At 34.4% G+C, this 19632-nt stretch overlaps 1 protein-coding gene across 1 annotated transcript in view; it reads left to right on the top strand.

Annotated features, from left to right (window-relative positions):
* Nucleotides 1-19632, top strand: part of LAMA2 (laminin subunit alpha 2) — a 239010-nt gene that overhangs the window by 143998 nt on the left and 75380 nt on the right. The window contains exons 27-30 of the mRNA XM_039849938.1: nucleotides 6523-6639; nucleotides 7321-7484; nucleotides 8780-8918; nucleotides 18158-18260. Coding sequence (XP_039705872.1) covers nucleotides 6523-6639; nucleotides 7321-7484; nucleotides 8780-8918; nucleotides 18158-18260 — 523 coding nt within the window. The remainder of the gene's footprint in view (nucleotides 1-6522; nucleotides 6640-7320; nucleotides 7485-8779; nucleotides 8919-18157; nucleotides 18261-19632) is intronic.

The following is a 19632-nucleotide window of genomic DNA, read 5'->3' on the forward strand; positions in this document are numbered from 1 at the left end:
AGGTCTAGACTTTGAGTTATAAGAGAATTGCATTCTGAGACTAAGCTAAGGAATTTTGTTTTTGTCTTGAAAGCTATCATATGTAATCGAAATATTGGAACCATAGATTAAAATTACATTTGGGGGATTTGTGAGTAGTTCATGTAAACTGGAGAATTGGTTTCATATTGTGAAATAGTGTGATATAAGGCTAGGAAAGTAGGCTGGAATAATATTTAAATGTCTGTTGAATACCTACCATATCATGGTGCTGTTGGTGACCAGAGTATTTGAGGTTGAATAAAAATGACTCCTGGCCTCGTAAAATTTATGGTCTCCTAAAAATTCAGGCACTTTAACCTTTCAATATCTGTAATCCTGTGATTAATATGGGTTGGGAGAATCAGCAAAAGATTCATAGAAATCATGGAGCAACATGAACTCAAACACAGAGCTCTGAAAGTATAAGTTGATCTTAGGCAATGTCAAATGGAGCAATAAAGCTCATTCATAAGCTGCATAAAAGTCTGATGCAGAAGATGGCTCTGGAAATAGCATGTGGAGCCATATTAGAGAAGGCTTTGAATGCAGCCTTCTAGAAGCTGACAGAGTTAGAATGGCAGTTCCAGCAATTGAGAGAGGGCAGAAGAAACTCTAGGCCAATGGGCAAAGAGAAGATGAGCAATTCGGTTAAGCGAGGGAACATGTATTGGACAGTCTGTCCTCAAATATTATAACCTTGCAAAGGGAAGGATTGCAAAGAAAGAGTGAGTTGTTAGATAAAGTATAGACAGGAAGTTAGCTTTTGTGGGTTTTTATTCCACACACACACATACTCCCACACACAGACACACACAGACACAGACACACACACACATACAATGTTAAACTTACAGAGCTCTGGAATGAATTAAGATCTAATTAGAAGTTAAAAGTAGAAATATGATCAACTTTGTTATCTGTGTAGAATCAATTATGCTTATTGCTTACTTTTGGAGAATAATTCTCTATACCTGGGCTACCTTTTTGTTCCCCAAACACCTGAGACTTCATACCTTAGGAATTTTATATCCTACATCATTCTATATTTATTCTCTCCCTTTATTTACTTTTATATCATTCATCATTACTTAAAAATATACATTAATTTACTCATTCATTTTCTTTCTCCTCCAGATAAGCCATGAGAAACATATCTTCTTGTCCAATCTCTCCCCAGGGCCTAGAACAGTGCCTGGCACAAAGAACAGAAATGTTCTTTTTTTCAATGAATAAATAAAGTACCATAAAACAAACACAAATGCATGTTGTATTTATGCTTTTATTAATATTTGGGAGTGCTGAAACTCCATCTTTCTTTGGCTCAAAGCTAGATTCTGTCAGTGGCTAATCTGAAAATTAGCCACTTCTGAAATCTTAATCTCTAAATCATTATTTCTTCTTTAGCATAATAAAGAACACATTCCGATATTGCATAACAATCAGTTCCTTAAAGGAACTCGAATAAAGCTTTTATAAAGATTCTAACTCACTACTTAGTTGAAACCAAAATGTATGTAGCTCTTCACCTCATATACGGGTGGAAATACCTCCCTCCCATTGATACAGCATTTTAAATTAGCATGATTGATTAAAATCAATGAACCATGTTGAAAAAATTCTTGAATGTCTGTACATGGGATAACTTTAAATCAGTTCATGCAAAAACTAAGGACTAAAATTGGTAGTTATGTAAAAAAAAAATCAGACCCTTGGAAAATAAAATATGACTTGTAATCAGGAGCATCAGGACTGCTCATATGTTTGTTGTCCTTGAAGAGGGAATGATATATGGAAACTCCCTTCATGTTAGCCAGAAGTGGGAATAGCTGATAAGCCAAGGATCACCAGCGCATGTCCCAGGCATGGACTCTAATTTTATTTATTCATTCAAAAAGATTTATTGAGGAAACTTTTCTCGGTATTGGAGATACAATGACACATAAGACTGTTTTTACGGAACTTATATTGTAGTGAGGAAGATAGTCACTAAAACAATAAATAAATAGTATATAATATGGCCATAAACTCTGGAGAAAGGGGTGATATACAGAATAATTGATACATTCAATGACATTGCCTGATGCATTCAGGATGTTATTTTCATAAGCTATATGCAGTCCAATAGGCTGTGTATTTCCACTAGTCCTTGTACATTTTGTGATGAATTGGTGTTGCTGATTTTCATTAAATAACATGTGTTTTAACATGTTATTTAATGAAAATCAGCAACACCAATTTAGAAGGAATCAAGATGGTTCAATCTATACAAAAAATAAAATAATATCTATGTTTATATGGTTTATGGCCACCTAATAGAATATAACTCAGATAAATGAGTGCTAAGAAGAGAAACAAAACAAGATAATTATAATAGTCAACAATTACATCGTGTTATTGTGTACCGGGCAAAGTTCTAAGACAGTTCTTCTCAAATTTTACTGTGTATAACACCTGGGGTTCTTGTTAAAATGCAGACTCTGAGTTGGTAATTACCAAAGGGTGTTGAGATTATACTTTTTTCCCAACTTTATTGAAATATAATAGACAATTAGTTATTCATATTTACATTGTACAATTCGATGATTTTTTTTTTCAATTATAGTTGGCATACAATAATATACCAGTTTCAGTAGTACAGCATAGAGATCAGAGATCCACATAACTTGCAAAGAGATCACCCACTAAATCTAGTACCCCCATTCCCCTTACACATTTGTTACCACATTATTAACCATCTTCCCCATGCTACATTCTACGTCTCCATGTATATTCTGCAATTATCCATTTGTACCTCTCAATCCCTTTTCCTTTTTTGCCATCCCTCCCAGCCCCTCTCTCATCCAGTAGCTCTCAAGCTATTCTCTGTATCTATGAGTTTATTTCCGCTTTTGTTGTTATTTATTTTGTTCCTTAGATTCCACATGTACGTGAAATCATGCAATATTTGTCTTTGTCTATCCGACCCATTTCTTTCAGCACAATACCCTCCAGGTCCATCAAGGCCACATCTTTTTCCATCCCCTTCCTTTTAGTCTGTGTGTGTCTTTTAATCTAAAGTGAGTCTTTCATAAAGCGTATACATAGGGGTCTTGTTTTCTTAACCATTCAGCTACTCTACCTTTTGGTTAGAGCGCTTAATTCTTTTCCATTTGAGGTACTTGGTGATAGAAATGTAGTTATTACCATTCTTTATTCATGTTTTTGATGCGTATCTTTTTCTTCTTAAAGAAGTCCCTCCAACATTTCCTGTAATACTGGCTTGATGTCAATAAATTTGTTTAGCTTATTTTTCTCTGAGAACTCCTTATCTGTCCTTCGACTCTAAATTATAGCTTTGCTGGATAAAGTATTCTTGGTTGTATATCCTAGGTTTTCATCACATTTTATGCCAAGCCCTTCTATCCTGCATAGTGTCTTTTGGGAAATCAGCTGCCAGTCTTGTGGGGGCTCTCTTGTAGGTAACTAACTCCTTTTCTCTTCCTGCTTTTAAGAGTCTCTCTTTGTATTTAACCTTTGGCATTTTAATTATGATATGTCTTGATGTGGGCCTCTTTGGGTTCCTCTTTCTTGAGATTCTCTGAGCTTCCTGGGGTTGTATGTCTATTTCCTTCATCATTATTTCTTCAAATAGCTCTTCAATGTCTTGTTTTACTTCAGGTACCCCTATGACCTAGATATTTTTACATTTAATGATATCCCATAGGCTCCTTAAATTATTATTATTATAGTCTTGACTTCTTCTTTTTTTGTTTTTTTACCATTCTGATTGAGTGTCCTTGGCTTCCCCATCCACTATATCAGTGGTTCAATCCTCTCAATCCTCTCCTTTATCCACTGTTTTTATTCCATCTAATATACTCTTCATCTCAGATAATGTGTTCTTCATTTCTGACTGGTTCCCTTTTATAATTTCCATTTTCATTTTTATATTTTTTATCTCTTTGTTAAAGTTCTCACTGAATTCATCTACACTTTCCCTAAGTTCATTGAACATCTTTATAACCAGTGTTTTGAACTCTGCATCTGTTAGATTGCTTGACTCCATTATTTCTGGATCTCTGTTCTCTCCTGTGGTTTCTGCTTCTTTGTCTTCCCATTTTGGCTGCCTTTCCTTGTCTTTTCTATGTACTAAGCAAAGCTCCTAAGTCTCCCGGTCTTATTAGTGGGGATTTGTGAAGTAGGTGTCCAGTGGCATAGTCCTGAGAGAGGTTCAGCTGCAGGCCAAATTTAGCCCAAGCCTCTGCCCCTCGGGGGCCACCTGTTAAGATTCATCAAGCAATCCACAGATATTGTGCTTATAGTTGCCTCAAGACACCACACCAGAAACCAAGGCCAGCTGCCACCAGTTTGAGTCTAGACGCTGCTCAGCAAGGAGCACCTGACTCACCGAGGATACACTTGGATATGGCTTGGGTAGGGCCGTGATTTGAGGAGGAGGAGTTTCAGGGAGTCCTCTGGGTGGAGCGACCTCTATTATCCAGTTCGATGATGTCTCAGCTACAGCGGTGCTGTGTCCACAGACTGGGAGGGGGAAGGGCTCAACAGAGGAACAATGGATGCCTCAGGCACTTTGGCCTGGGAGAAAGCCTCACCTCCAGCCCTCTGTCTGTCAATTCAGTGTCCCCTTGTAAGTCTCTGGGGCCTCCTGAGCAGCCAACTGGGTGCTGGTGCTCAGAGTGAGTAGGTCCATCACCATGAAAGTCCTCTGGCCGACAGGGCCCCTTTAAGAGGCGTCTGCAGCTGCCAATTGCCACTGCCCCAGCCTCTATCTCACTCAGCCACTGGAGACAGATAGCCTCATGTCTTTGCCCCCTCCTACCTTCTACCGTTGCAGGGTGATTAATTATTTTTATCCCTAGCTGTAGTGCTTCTGTTCATCTAGATCCCAGGTGACTTTCCTTGCTGTTTGCTCCATGTTTCTATCACAACTTGATTTGATCACAAAAGGGATGAACAAAGCCTATATCATCTACACCATTTTTTCCCATCTCTGAGATTGTACATTTCTAACACACTTCCAGGTGGTGCTGATGTTGCTGGTCAGTGGGCCACATTTTGAGTAGTGAGGGACCAAACATTTCACATGAGGCTAAATTACTTGCCCAGGTTTCTTAGGTTGTGAGTGCGCAGAGTGGGATCCTAGCATAGTCAGGCCATTGCCTGAATGTAGTTTGTAATCATTATACTCTAATATATAGAAAATAATTGGGGTGCAGATGAGCTATTTTACATAGGTGATCAGAGCAGTGACCATGAGCAGAGAATGGAGGTGGATGAAAGACAGAGAACCGGGAAAGAGCACATGGTTAAAGGAACTGCAAGTATAAAGGCTCAGAGGCAGGAAAAAGATATATGTACTTGGTAGCATGTTGAAGTGGTTAGTAAAGAGGTAGGGGAAGAGGGGTGTGAAATTAGTGCTACCCCAGTACAGATAAGAAACATGATTTCTATAAAAGGAGAGTCGATGTTTTCATAGCTCAAGACCGAGACTCTATCTTTAGGTAGACCAGGGTTCAAATCTTAATTACATTGTGCTAACTGTGTTACCTTGGGTAAATCGCTTAACTTGTTCAATTTTCTTTCAAAGGTAGTAAACACAGGACTCATAGTTAGTGTAGAATTAAATTAGAAAAGCCTCTAAAATACCTAGCACATACTGAGATCAAAATGAATATATAAAGTAGCATTATCATTTATATAAAAGACATAAATGGCAGAGGCTTAAATTGTGATTGATGCGGTTAAATCCACAGGTAAAAAAGGTGATTGGAAGAATATAAATCTGTTAGAAGTAAAAAAGATAAAAATAGATAAAGTTATGATCCCAATAAATAAACAGCACTATTTCTCTCTCCATGATTTTACTCTTCTAGGCTAGAAATGAGTTTCGTGTAGTTTTGAGACTAGCTATCAGTTTCAAAGAAAATTGAGAGTTTGCTCTCTTCCTATAGAACAATCCATTGTTTCTTCTCCCATGTGAAAGTTTCTCTTTTTTTTGAAAAGTATTTCTTATAAATTCCCTTAAAAATCCTATTTCTTTCAATTTTTTACATAGCTTCCATAGAATGAAACTGCTTATGTTTATACTGACAAATTAGTCATTTGGACATATATTCTGGCATTCAGTATCCAGTTCCAGTCTAATTCAGTGTACTACCACACTGTATGATATACTCAGCCTCTTCCATTTTAGTTAAAAAATGGATATTCATCTTGCTTTAAAAATAGTTTTTAATTCCTCAGCTATGATCATATAACTTTTCTTCTCTTGGATGACTTTCCCACAGTGAGATGAAGGAAGTACCTGTACAGGCATTTGAATAAAATAACTCTTGGAGGACTGGCTGAATAGTTTGTATTACTCTCATCTAGTCTCATTGTCAGCATGACATGCCTTGTTTGCAACGCCTTTGTTCAGACAGCTCAGGGAAGTCAGGAGTACAGGGCTGGATAGGGTTTTACCCAAAGGCATTTTGATGTTTTGTTCGTACTGTACTACAGAAAAAGAAAGAGGCTATTGAAAGTGGCAAACGGCAAACTGAGAACACTTTAAAAGAAGGCAATGACATACTTGATGAAGCCAACCGTCTTGCAGATGAAATCAACTCAGTCATAGATGTGAGTATTTGATAAAACCCAAAGTAAAAAGAAAAATGATAACGACATAGGCTTTAATAAATGAGAACAAATGAGAAATATCGGTATTATAAGCAAATGCTATTTAAGCAAATACTATTTTTTTCTCATGAGTATAAAATTGTTCTTGCATTATTCTGTTATAACCATGACCACCTATTGGCAACAATTAGAACTTCACATTGTTCTTCCAGGAAATAGGTACTCATCCACTCCCACAAACCTGTATTTTTTTTCCAATGATAAAGGGCATTTCTTGTTCCTAGGACAGTATTTAAAATCTTCTTCAATATTCATATAACATTAGTTAAAATAGAAATGAAAATCTACAACAGATTTTGAATAAACTGTCTAATGTAGTAGAAACCGTGATATATATTAATAGAAATATAAATGGTCCCAATATGATCATTTATGCATTTATACCTATGAATTAGCATTTTTTTAAAGATAAGTTCTTCTTGGTATAAATTGGCTTCATATATTTCCTAATGTCTTTCATCAAGTAACATCTTTTATTCTCTATTTTCTTTTTGCTATGTTAGTAAATTTGAAGCTTCATAAAAAGCTAAGAATCTGTAATTATATCTTAGAGGAAAATTAGTAAGTAAGAGAAGGCTTGGATTCATTTACTTAAAATGCCCTCTTTTCTCCACGTAACAGTATGTTGAAGACATTCAAACTAAATTGCCACCCATGTCTGAAGAGTTGAAAGATAAAATAGATGACCTCTCTCAGGAAATAAAAGACAGGAAGCTTGCTGAGAGGGTGTCCCAAGCTGAGAGCCACGCAGCTCAATTGAATGATTCATCTGCTGTCCTTGATGGGTATGTCATTTGTTGCTGGAAATGTCTCTGTATCTTGACACTTGTCCAAAAGATTCGACTGACAGAAGTGGTAGAGAATTGCTTTCAATGCTTGATTTCTGTAATTATGAATATACGATATGAACTACATGGCCTTTTTGTGGAAGAGCCTAATTAGGAGGGTCTGGGAAAAGCTCTGCTGGAGCAGCATCAAAAATTTGAGTTAAAAGTGGATTCAAATATGGCTTGATAGGGAGAGAGCATAGCCCTAGGCTACACTTAGAAAAAATGTTTTTTGTTCTTTATTAGAGAGCACAGTGGTTGCCTTATTAGCATTTTAAATAATAACATATAAACACACATTCTGCTTCAAATTTCAGTTTTGTATTTTTAATGGAATTAAACCATTTATTGTTAAAAGGGTAGATTTTGAAAATGTGGCCCCATATATAATCTTTAAGTCTTTTTTTCTTTTCAAACTCCCGGGAGACACTATAAATTCCTCTGTGAAATAACAGCTCACTATATCTAGGATTCTGATATGGGTCAGAGGAGGGAGGGACAAGTGGTTAGGTGTGTTTGACTTATGAACAGCCTTTGAGGTATAACTAGTATACTTTCCCTACAATCATATAGTTGCAATTAGTCCCTGGGATAAATTTCCCCAGTTAATCTGTATTTAATACATGACATGTGTAAGGTTCTGTTCCAATATGTAATACTCATTGATACAAAGGAAATATTGATGTTTGAAGACTCTGGGCATCATTCAAGCACAGTTCATTTTATGACAAACTTTTGCCAATTTAGCATGAAGGGTAGTGGATGGAACAGTAAGCTATAAGTCAGCAGATGCTGGACTCAAGACCTTAATGAATAACATGTCAGACATGTGACCTGAGACAAGCTATCTAGGTTCATTTACCCTCATCTGGGAAATGTACCTACCCTAGAGAGATTTTGTGAAGTTCATTCTAGTAATGTGGTACAAATGCTCTGAAATGTGTGGTGTGCTTCACAAATGACATAAAGGACCACCCACTGAGCAAGGTGCACATGATTTCAGAACATTTTGGAGGATGCTATGAATAGTTCATATGTTGGTAGTATTTCATAGTTGAATTACTTAGGAATATGAGTTTAAATTGAAAACTACAACATAATATAGTAAGTAGATAGCTCACTATCATTTGGAATTATTATAATTATATTGGCCATGGTTATTTGAAAGCCATATTTGTTATAAGTAAAATGTTCTTCATTTGAATATCAACTACTCTGGTGTTCTTTTTTTCTTTTTTGGGTAATCCCAACAGAATTCTTGATGAGGCTAAAAACATCTCCTTCAATGCCACTGCAGCCTTCAAAGCTTACAGCAATATTAAAGACTATATTGATGAAGCTGAGAAAATTGCCAAAGAAGCCAAAGGCCTTGCACATGAAGCTACAACACTGGTAAGAAATAAATAGCATTGTCAACTAGAGAGCCATTGGTTTGAATAAGTAACTAAACTATGTTTCTCCAATTTAAATGAGCTCTGGGAAACTTTAGTATGTTAGAATATTAGTTTTAAATTATTTTCAAAGGCTTTTAAAATTTTATCCAAAACAAACTTTCAATGTACTGTAATCATAGCAGAACTCTTCTCAGTCACCCTCTACTACCCCTACTGATGAGGGTCTTGAAATTATCACAGATGCCAAACAGGTTTGTTCTACCAACTCACAGAAGTAAAACAGTCAGACATAAGATTCTGGACAGGGAAATGTATCACTGTTATTCCAAGTGTCATCAGTAAGAAAGTGCCTTGAAAACTAACACCAGTGCTTATAGTTGCACACAAATTGGTTATATGTGAAGATTGACTTAGAGTACATGTGTTACAAAACACATTAGATCATAGAGTTCTAAACTATACTATTTTTATCGAGACTTTTGCCATCAAAGTAACCTTTGGCTGCTACCATTGTTCAAAATAAATTTTAAACTAACATTTTAGAGTTTTGGAGATCTCAAGTATAGCACATTATCTAAGTATCTTCAATAGTGACAAATCTTCATCTTTTACATGTAGCAACATTTTGTAAGTTATGTGATAAACCTTGGTAATACTATTTTTGGTCAAAAAACATTTCCTAGAAAGTACATGCTGAGTTAAAATGTTCATAACCATCGATTACTCCTTTGGCTTCATGTAGAATCTTCCACATACAACAGAATTTCAGAAAATAATAACTTTATTCAACATTTGATTGTAAATGAAATATGTATAAATAAATGATGTTAAAGAAATAGATCAGTATTTCTTTGCTTTGCTTTGATATTGGACATAAATGCTTTCTTGGATCTCAGGTATATTAGAGACATCCACCACAATCTTAGAGGGTTCATTTTGTGGTCATAATGAAAACATCATATTTTATCAGTAATTATTACTGTTTTGGTTTACCTGGAATGAGCTCCACTAATGCCATATGTTCTCTAGTTCTTATACAAAATAGTGATACAGTTATTGCAGAAACTTCCCTATGCTTAGTGATCTTTTCAAAATGGACCTATTTTTAAAATCTAAACTAAATTATTTATCCATCTTCTCACAGATAATTTTCTATTTTAAAGACCCTATTTTCCAAGTTCATCATTTTCATCTAACCAATATTTTATTAGATGACTATTTTCAGCATCTAGCACAGTGCTTGGCAAATAGTAGGCATTCGTGAATGAATAAATGAAAAAAATGAATGTCATTCTAATTGACATCTGTTATGCCTATTCACAATATTTTGTACCAATAAAAATTTTACTATTATCATTGCTTTATCGTTATAAACTTTTAACATTTTATGATAAAGAGCTGTTTAATTTCACCCAAATGTAATACTATCACTTTACACTTAGGTTACTCTCGATTTTACGCTGAAATGTAATATGTGCTTTTTCTCACCACCGATTCCATATATACGTGACAGGATAGCCAATCTCAAACTTAGAACTAGGATGAGTTGTAATGCATTACATGTTCCCTTGTTATCATGATTCCTTCTCTCTTTCCATAAACTTTGTAAAAGTAATTAACTTTCTGAAAAAGTACAAAATAAATGCTAAAGAGAATCACCGATTTATTGAATGGCTAACAGCAAACACAAAGAAGACTGATTTGTCCTAAAAAGTGATATTTTCAGTGGAGAAGGGTCAGGGGGCACTTATGGTCTGATTGCCAGTTGCCATGTGTGAGCGCGAGAGAGTGAGGGGCACGCTGTTCTGTGAAAACACCTGCAGTGAATGATCCGTGTTTATTCTCATGACTGGCTTTCATCTTGCACTATACCTGTCGTTTCTGAGACCTGGCTTTCTTCCGATTCAATGTGCTTCCTTCCGGGCTTATACCCACTGAGCGAGGTGAGAGTACAATAACTGCAAAGGACTGAGAGGGAGTAAGTGTTGGAGACCCATATTGGTGTGGTTAGGGAAGGGTTTCCATGCTGCTGAAGTGAAGAGTCTTATGCTAAAGTCATAGGCCTTCTTTTATCTTCTTTTCTTTACTCCATCATAGTTTTATTTTCCACTTATCTCCCCTGCACAGTTACTCCACACTTTATTTACTCTCTTGGTATTGTTTTCTGAAAACAGTCAGTCTTTTGCTCAAAATTCAAAATTTAAATTAAATAATCCGTATGTCTGAGGAGCCTTTTGTTTTCTTCCTGACAGTTCACTTCCTTGTGAGAAGGAGATGTTTAGACCCTTCCACTATCCCGTGTAGTCATTGGATGAGTTAGAAAAAAATTGTCCCCACTGGGTGAGATATGCCAAGGCACACAGCATAGTGAGCACTGCCTTGGCCAATTTCATCTCCCCTAGGAGTGAACTTTTGGGTCAGACATGAACTGCACAGCCCCAGCATCCTGGGCTTTGAAAGATGCTAGGCCTCTATGCTTGCTCTCTGCTCTGTGCAGTCAGCTTCTATGGCCTGCTGCCATCATTTCACTACTTGGTGGCTGTGCTGTTTTGCTTTATTTCTACTTCATTTTTCCAGAAAAGAATGTTTCCAGGATTAAAATTTAAACTGACAATAGACACCCAATAGACAGAAACATGGATAACCACAAAAGACCCCCTGAGTATTTCACTCTCACTGTTTTATATATAATATTTTATGATTTTCACATAGATAACCTGCTGTATAGTAGCTGATCAATAAATGTAGATTACCCCCTATCATCTGCTAGAATCTAGAATGGCTGCTATGCTCTAGTTTTTCAGAATTGACAAGATATTTACAGTTCCATGAGAAATAAGTTGAATAGAGAGGAAAATTTCAAAAGAAAAATATAATTATTTTTCCTATTCAGTTTGAGACAATGGCTGAATATCTGTTTCAATGTAGATATCATGTGGGATTTTTTTAATTAATCAGAGATTTCTGAAATCAAATCAGGGGGAGAAGATAGCAGATCAGAATTTGAGGATTAGGTTTGTCTTTTAATTAAGCACATCATACAGTCTCTTCTGATCCCTCCCTTGGCTTAGTTCCTATAGCACAGTCCCCAGACCTCAGAATTTAATTTTTAAATCTAATTTAATATTCAATCTTCAATTAAATAAGATTATATCTTACTCTTACCATTGACACAGTTAGGGTGCTTAAATGAGGTGCTTATGAACTACTTACTAATAAGTATGAGGTACTAAAGCATGCCCACATGTTCAATTTCTCTTTAAATTTTTTAGCCACATAGTTAATGTACTTAATGTGTAAATAGCATTATGAAACAATATGCAGGATAATCAGAGATAAATAGAATTCTAATTTGCCCTCAAACTAGCAGTAATCATTTGTTTTATTTGTCATGCTAATAAATATAATGCTTTCCAACTTTTACCTACATACTTTATTCTTTTTCTTTATTATAAATTTTGTTTCTTCCTATTATCATTCTTTCCTTAATATTATTAATATTCCAATAATTTCCTTTTTATTAGTTTTTGAGTCCTTATAGTAACAACATTCTTTTGACACTGCTGCTATTGGTCAATTAATCATATAGTTAAACGTTGTGAATCTTTCAATAGTATGATTAAACATTAGGAATTTCTAATGAGTGTTTGTTTAGAAATGTGGTCATGTATTCTCTTCAGTCTGTATTATTTACTATTTGTTTTGTGTAATTGGATGAACCCAAATACATAAAGAATTCTTGCAAGGTCATTTTTGAGTTTTTATTTCCTACATAAAGGGCTGGGCAAATATTAGCAGAGTATATATCGTTTCCAAAAAGCCCAATAAAATATAGTGTCAGTCAAGTTGTAAACTTTAACTCCCATATGCCTTGTGTTTTATTCCATCATCCACTACTTAGAAGTCAAACAATAATTTTGACTTCTTATCAATATCTATATTCTTTGGAATTTAAATTTTATACTAGTGTAGTACAAATGGAAAAATGATATAAATCCATAATTGATATGACAATCTGCTAAGAAAACTAGTGAGCATTTCTTCTTCATCAGCAATTCAGCAACTTATCTAAGAACCAGTGTTTCACACAATAGCAAATATGAAAAAGCCGGTGGGGATTTAAGCTACCTAGAAAAATGTTGAATCTGTGTGTGAAAATAGTGTTCATTAAGCCATCCTGACTTTAGTGATTTTCTTTGTACAGAATACACTCATTCAAGTCAATAACTTTAAAACATTTATTGGAAATAGAGAAGCAAACTTGTATGATCCAGTATTAGACATATTTAAAACTTCAGGGCACAAAATGTTAAAAATCAAAGGTTTATGCCATTAGTCAGAACTCAGGAACTCTTTGTAATGCAAAATAAGTTTGAACTGATTTTATTCAAGGCAGCAGTGCTCTCAGACCTGGTATTTGGGATTTCTACCTGGAGTGGAATAATTAACAGGTATAATTACCATGAATGTTTGATTCTGGACATTAACTGGAAAGAAAACCTGTGCCCTCTGACGATATTCTTTAACTTGGTAGACACTTCTCTATTGCCTTGATTCAAAATCAAGATTCCTTGTAATCTCTGCCCATTCTACCCCCCCAACATCTTGTCTAGTCCCTGCCTCATTATGGCAAGTTAGTGGCACCCATAGATTCTAGAGCAATGGCTGTCATGCTATAATTGGTGAAAACCTGTTCTCAGGTATGTATTTTTAAACCCTCTTCTTAATTGTCTTTCTTGGTGTTCTCATTAAGCTGAAAATTCACAATCACCAATTCTAAATTCTTATAACTTTGAGGATTCTTATTTCATCCCTGAGTCTCCTTTATGTGCTAAATTGCTTTTGGTCTTCCAGAGACTCATCTAACTGCATTTCCGTCTTAGGACATAATGTGCAAAGCCAGGATCTACAGATTTTTAACCAAGGCCATCTCTATGGCTTGTTTCTTAACTCTTTTTTTATTTACTATTTTATTTTAATATCTTGTAGTATTTTTTAAATATCAGTTATAGTAAAATACCCTTAAAATTAATGTACAATGATATTTTTATTTTAAAATTTTATACGATCTTTTTAATTATTAAAAAAATTCATGTCCATTATAGAAAAATAGGAAGTACAGACAAGCAAGAGAGAGAAAATATAAAATGTGCATAATCCTACCAACCACAAATAAACACTTTTACTATGTTGTTTATCCCTCTATACCCTTCTTATGCAAATAGTTTTTGTACAAAAAGTAATTTTTACCTAACTTTTTAGATTAATATATCACATGCACATTTTTGGATATTCTCAAAAAATTCCACTAAAATGTATATAATCTAGATTCTACCATTTCTTCTGAGAATTTATTTTATTATAGTAAGAAAATTCTCTCTGATTTTTAACAGCTGCCTAACATACCAAATATAATTTCTTTGATATATGCTTTACATAAGCACACTGCAGCTAATGACCAGCCCTAACATACAACTCTGCACATTTCGAAGAGTTTTCTTTATTAAAATTTTTAAATTTAAAGTCATGTAAGTTATATATTATCTTGGCATAGTATCCACTTTGGAAATGTGCATGACTTATCTTATCAAATAAATTATTTCTAAAATAAATAATAAAGAAGTAACGGACTAGGTCATAAACCATGCTGGTGAATTTTCAGTTACTAATTTTTTTAAGAAGCAAAACAAAAACAAAAAGAAATGTTCTGCATCTCTCCTGAGAGCCAACTCTTTCAATGAATTTAGAAAATTTACCTAAAGAGGCACAATTAAAAAATAATAAATGTATAACATAAAAAGTAAGACAAACAATAACTTTTAAATTTGCTTATTTAAATATTAAATCACTGAGGTACAGGTTTACCATCCTGATAAACTTCAGATCTCATTTTCACATCTTCTCCTATTAAAGCCTACAACAACAGAACACTTGGATATTTTCATATACTGTTATAGCAGTAATTATTTTCTTTATAAAGAATTTTTTTGTTTCTCCGTTTCACTATAGTTCCTTCAGTGAAAGCATAGTCTTTCTATCTTTGATTAATCAGAGCTTACTTACCCTTGTGCTTGAAACACCTAAAAACTTTCATTTAGTAAATCAATCAACGTATTCATCTATTAATCAATGACATGATGCTTTAATAAGAGTCACTATAAATATTTAACAAATAGTAGGAAGAAGAAAACTTAGATGTATTAAAAGCCAATTAAATCTTTGCAGATTTCATTTCATTTCTTCCTGTATTTTTCCTTCTTTAATGTCTTACCTTATCTCATGTTTTCTATAAATGATTATTAACTAATAAAAACATGTAACTTGCATATAAAATATTCTGAATTGTATAATATATTATAATGAAAGTTCTTATCTAATTTATATTTAGAGAGAAGGATTAAATGTTTATAAAAATACAATTTCTAAAAAGCAGGAACAAAATGTCTTGCAACCTCATTTATATTTTACATATGCTGTAGACACAGCTCAGAAACTCAGATGTGATGCTTATGAATATGTATGAAGTATAATTAGCTTGGAAAATGCTGCTTCATCACCTGTTCTAATATTGTCGATGTTCTTCAGTGCCTTACTAAACAATGTTGGAAAAGGAACTCTATAAATTTCGATGAGTTGAAACAGTTCTGTTCATCCATAACATGCTGGTGTTTTCCATTCTGTTATCCCATGAAAGCCTTGTCTTTTAAACCTAGATTGTTAATATATTGCTTGTAAATGCCATCAGCTCTTTAGTATTTTGGAACGCATCTCAAAACATCAAAACCTGTCGTATTCCTCCACATCTCTTGAACCCAAACCTCTCATTTCTGCTGCCTTCACCCGAGGTTACAACTCTCTTTTCTCTGGCCTATACTACTAAAATAACCAACCGATGTCTTCTTTTCTTCCCACACAGCTGCATAAGTCATCTTCCTAGACTATGGCTCTGATCATACTCTCCTACTCAGAAACTTTCAATGGCTCCACATTGCTTATTGTCCAGTTTCCTTAGTCTGATATTTAAACTTCCCAGAAATTGACTCCAATCTCTCTGACAGCCTTAGTTCTTCATACTACCATTTATAAATTCTAGTCCTTTGCAACTGAAATATTTGTCTCCTAGCCACATATCAAAATTTCCTACCTCCTTGCCTTTCCTTACTATGTTGCTACCATATCTTCCATACTCCTCTATGTACCACCTATCTCTTATAGCTGAGCAAGGAGTGATTGACTAAAGATCCAGGTAGAAATCACTGGCTTCCTGGACAGTAGGAAAGATAAGATGCCTGGAAGCAAAAGACAGACAAGTTCACAGATACAAGAAGATAGGAAATTAGCAGTATGAAAGTTTATTAGCAGATGCACTTCAGTCAGAGCTCAGCCATGTTGATGGATGAAGGTGTAAGGGTCCAATGGAAGATCAATAAGTTGATAATCATCCAGTCAGACTAATCAGAAAAATTTAGAAAGTTCACCAATATCTAATGTCAAGAATAAAAGAGGTGAAATCACTATAATTCCCACAAACAGTAAAGGGTAAGAGAATATTATAAACAACTTTATACCAAAAATTTAACAATTTGAATAAAATGGACACATTCTTTGAAAATCACAAACTACAAAAATTCACTTACAAATAAATAACTGAATAACCCTATATTAGAGAATTTAATGTATACTTAAAAACCTTCACACACACACACAGAGACAGAGAGACAGAGAAAAACAGAGACACACAGAGAGAGAGAGAGTCAGTTTCAGATGACTTCACTCTTGAATTTCACCAAATATTTAAGGAAGAAATGATAATGTCTTCACAGAATTGAAGAGGAGAAAATATGTCCCACCTCATTCCATGAAGCCAGTTTTACTCTGATACAAACCAAAGACATTTCAAAAAAATGAAATTTATAGATCAATATCACTCATGAACATAAATGCAAAATTTATTGACAAAGTTATAACAAATCAAATCCAACCATTTATTAAGACAAGCCATAAACTATGGAAATATATTTGCAAATTACATATCTGATGAAGGATTTGTGTTTAGGTTATACATAAATATCTTTCAAAACTCAATAAGAATTACCCAATAAAAAATGGGACTAAAGATTTAAACAGACACTTTGCCAAAGAAGATGGCAAATAACACATGAAAATATTCTGAGCATTATTAGTCACAAGGGAAATGCAAATTAAAATCAAAATGATGTACACACCTATTAGAACGCCTAAAATATAAAAAAGACTGACTATATCAAGTATTGGCAAGAATGTAGGCAAACGTAAAACTCATAACTGCTGGTAAGAGTTTAAAATAGTACAAATAATTTCTCTTTCAAGAGTATCATATCTAGGATAACCTGAATTCAGATTTGTAACTTCAGCAGTAAGTATTTAGCATTCTCTAGCTCTACTTGCACCCTGAAATACTTCTCCAATTTAAAATTTTCATGTAAGATCCCATTTGATCTGTTCCTTGGTATAAATGTATTGCATAATGATTGCTGAGGAGGAAACAGTATTAAAATGGATAACTAGACGTTTAAATTAAATGATTATTTTCCCATTTTATTCTGTTATCTTTGTGTCATCTCTTTTAAGCCAAGCCTCAACAAATATACTTTGCTAGGAAACAATCATGGCTCAAAGATTGCCATTTAGAAAATTTTGTTTTGCCATTGTACTTTGAGATGAGTTTAGAAAAGAAGCGGTGTTCTTTCTCATTTCAACACCAGGGAGACCGGAAATACTCTCCTATTTACCCCACAACTCAAGTGAAATGTGCTTAGGGATAAAGTCAGTGGATGTGTGTCGATCTTAATCTGCTTGACCGTTCTTCAGCATTTGGTAATACTGACCAAAAACCATCCTTGCACACGTTGCCAGCCGTCATGCTTAGATCCACTTCTTAATCCCTTCATTTTCATAATATTACACTCTCCTGGTTTCTCTTTGTTCTCTCTGGAATCTCAGTCCCCTTGTCAACCCCATTTTCTATGTTTGGCCCTTAAATTTTGGGAATCCGAAGGGTTCTCTTCTAAGCCTTCTCTTCTTTCAATGAATAGTCTCCTGACTTTAATTACCAATATGTGCTGATAATTTATAATTCTAAATCTGTAGCCCAGAATGCTTTTCCGAAAGTAAGCTCTGTATAACAACTACCTGCTACATATTTCTACTCCATAATTCTATGGTTTTAGATATGTGACACGTCTTTTTCTATCACAGGCAACAGGTCCTCAGGGTTCATTAAAGGAAACTGCCAAAGGCTCTCTTCAGAAAAGCTTCGGGATCCTTAATGAAGCCAAGAAGTTAGCAAATGATGTCAAAGGTTAGTGACCTCTCTTTATTATTTTCAGGTTAATTGCAGTTGCAACTGGTAGGCTATTTTATCACATAGTTGGAAAAAGCATGATTTTTATGATTATTTTTATTATCTAGATTTAATGCAAGTAAACCATTTCACATTTTTACACTATTTTGTCTTCGCTTTCATTTTGCATTTGTTAATGTTTCATAATTTTAAATCTAATTTCTATAGCATAATTTCATCTACATCTAAAGTTTAATAGCTTTTAAATGGAAGTATAATACATTTTTAAGCACATTGAACCCTGTTTTCTTCTGCTTTTGGAAGTGATAGTCACAAAGGAATAAATCAGGCAGATGTAGCATAAATGTTCTTGTGAAACTTCCAATTTTGTTGCTAGGTCATATTTTTACAAAGTTATGACACCTTTTAAAACTGTTTTTCATGTATTTTGTTCCTAATTCCAGGATCAAAGTGCATAAAACATCTACCCTGATATATTATCACTTTTGCATTTAAAATATATTATTCAATACAGCTGATCTCTAGATAAGCTATTATATTATTTCATTCAAATATCTTCTGTTTTTCATTTGAATTGCTTTCTTTTTCTCTCTCCAGCCTTATCTTACCATTTTCTGGCTTGCATCAATCTCCCCAATCTTACTGAAATATTCATGGTCCTTCTGAAACATGCTACCATTTCAAAGCCTCCATGTTTCACAGTATTAATCCTTCTCTTGAGAATGCCTCATCGTCCTTCTTTCTTTTTCGTGTAACTACCTTCTACCAGACCTTCAAATTTTAGCTTAAATGTCATTGTCTTTAGGAAATTCAACACCCCATCTGAATTGTATGTCCCTTCTTTTTGTCATACTTTTCTCATAGACTTGTCAAACCACTGTAACAAAGAGTTTAAATTCCATCTTCTCAAGGACATTCACAAGGTCTTCTTTTTAACTTTGTATTTCTAGTATATATTATCATTGCTCAAATCAGGAAATATGCATTTTTTTTTAAATAAAGGAACGATATCAGTCTTTATTGACCTTAGAAAGAGAAAAAGGTTGATAATAATTTATATTTGTCACTTTAGTGACAAATGGTCCTTAGTCTCTAATAAAGGCTGCTATGGAATTACAAGATTCACCTCCATTATAGATGGCGCTTTGACAGTTAAATGCGGTGAACTCTGTATCACAGAGTTCAAAATAAGATGTTATATATACATAATTCTGTGCAGGAGATTGCTCTTATTATAACCTGAAGAGTAACTATAGAAAATCAAGACCTGTTTTGCTATTGGACAAATTCAGTTGATCTCATTACTTTGTGGTCACTCCTTCCTGTCTGATACCCTTGCCTAGAGCTGGGACCAGGGTAAGGCAAATGA

This window comes from Pteropus medius, unplaced genomic scaffold, assembly GCF_902729225.1.
Source record: "Pteropus medius unplaced genomic scaffold, Ma_sr-lr_union100, whole genome shotgun sequence".
In the NCBI taxonomy this organism is placed as follows: Eukaryota; Metazoa; Chordata; class Mammalia; order Chiroptera; family Pteropodidae; genus Pteropus; species Pteropus medius.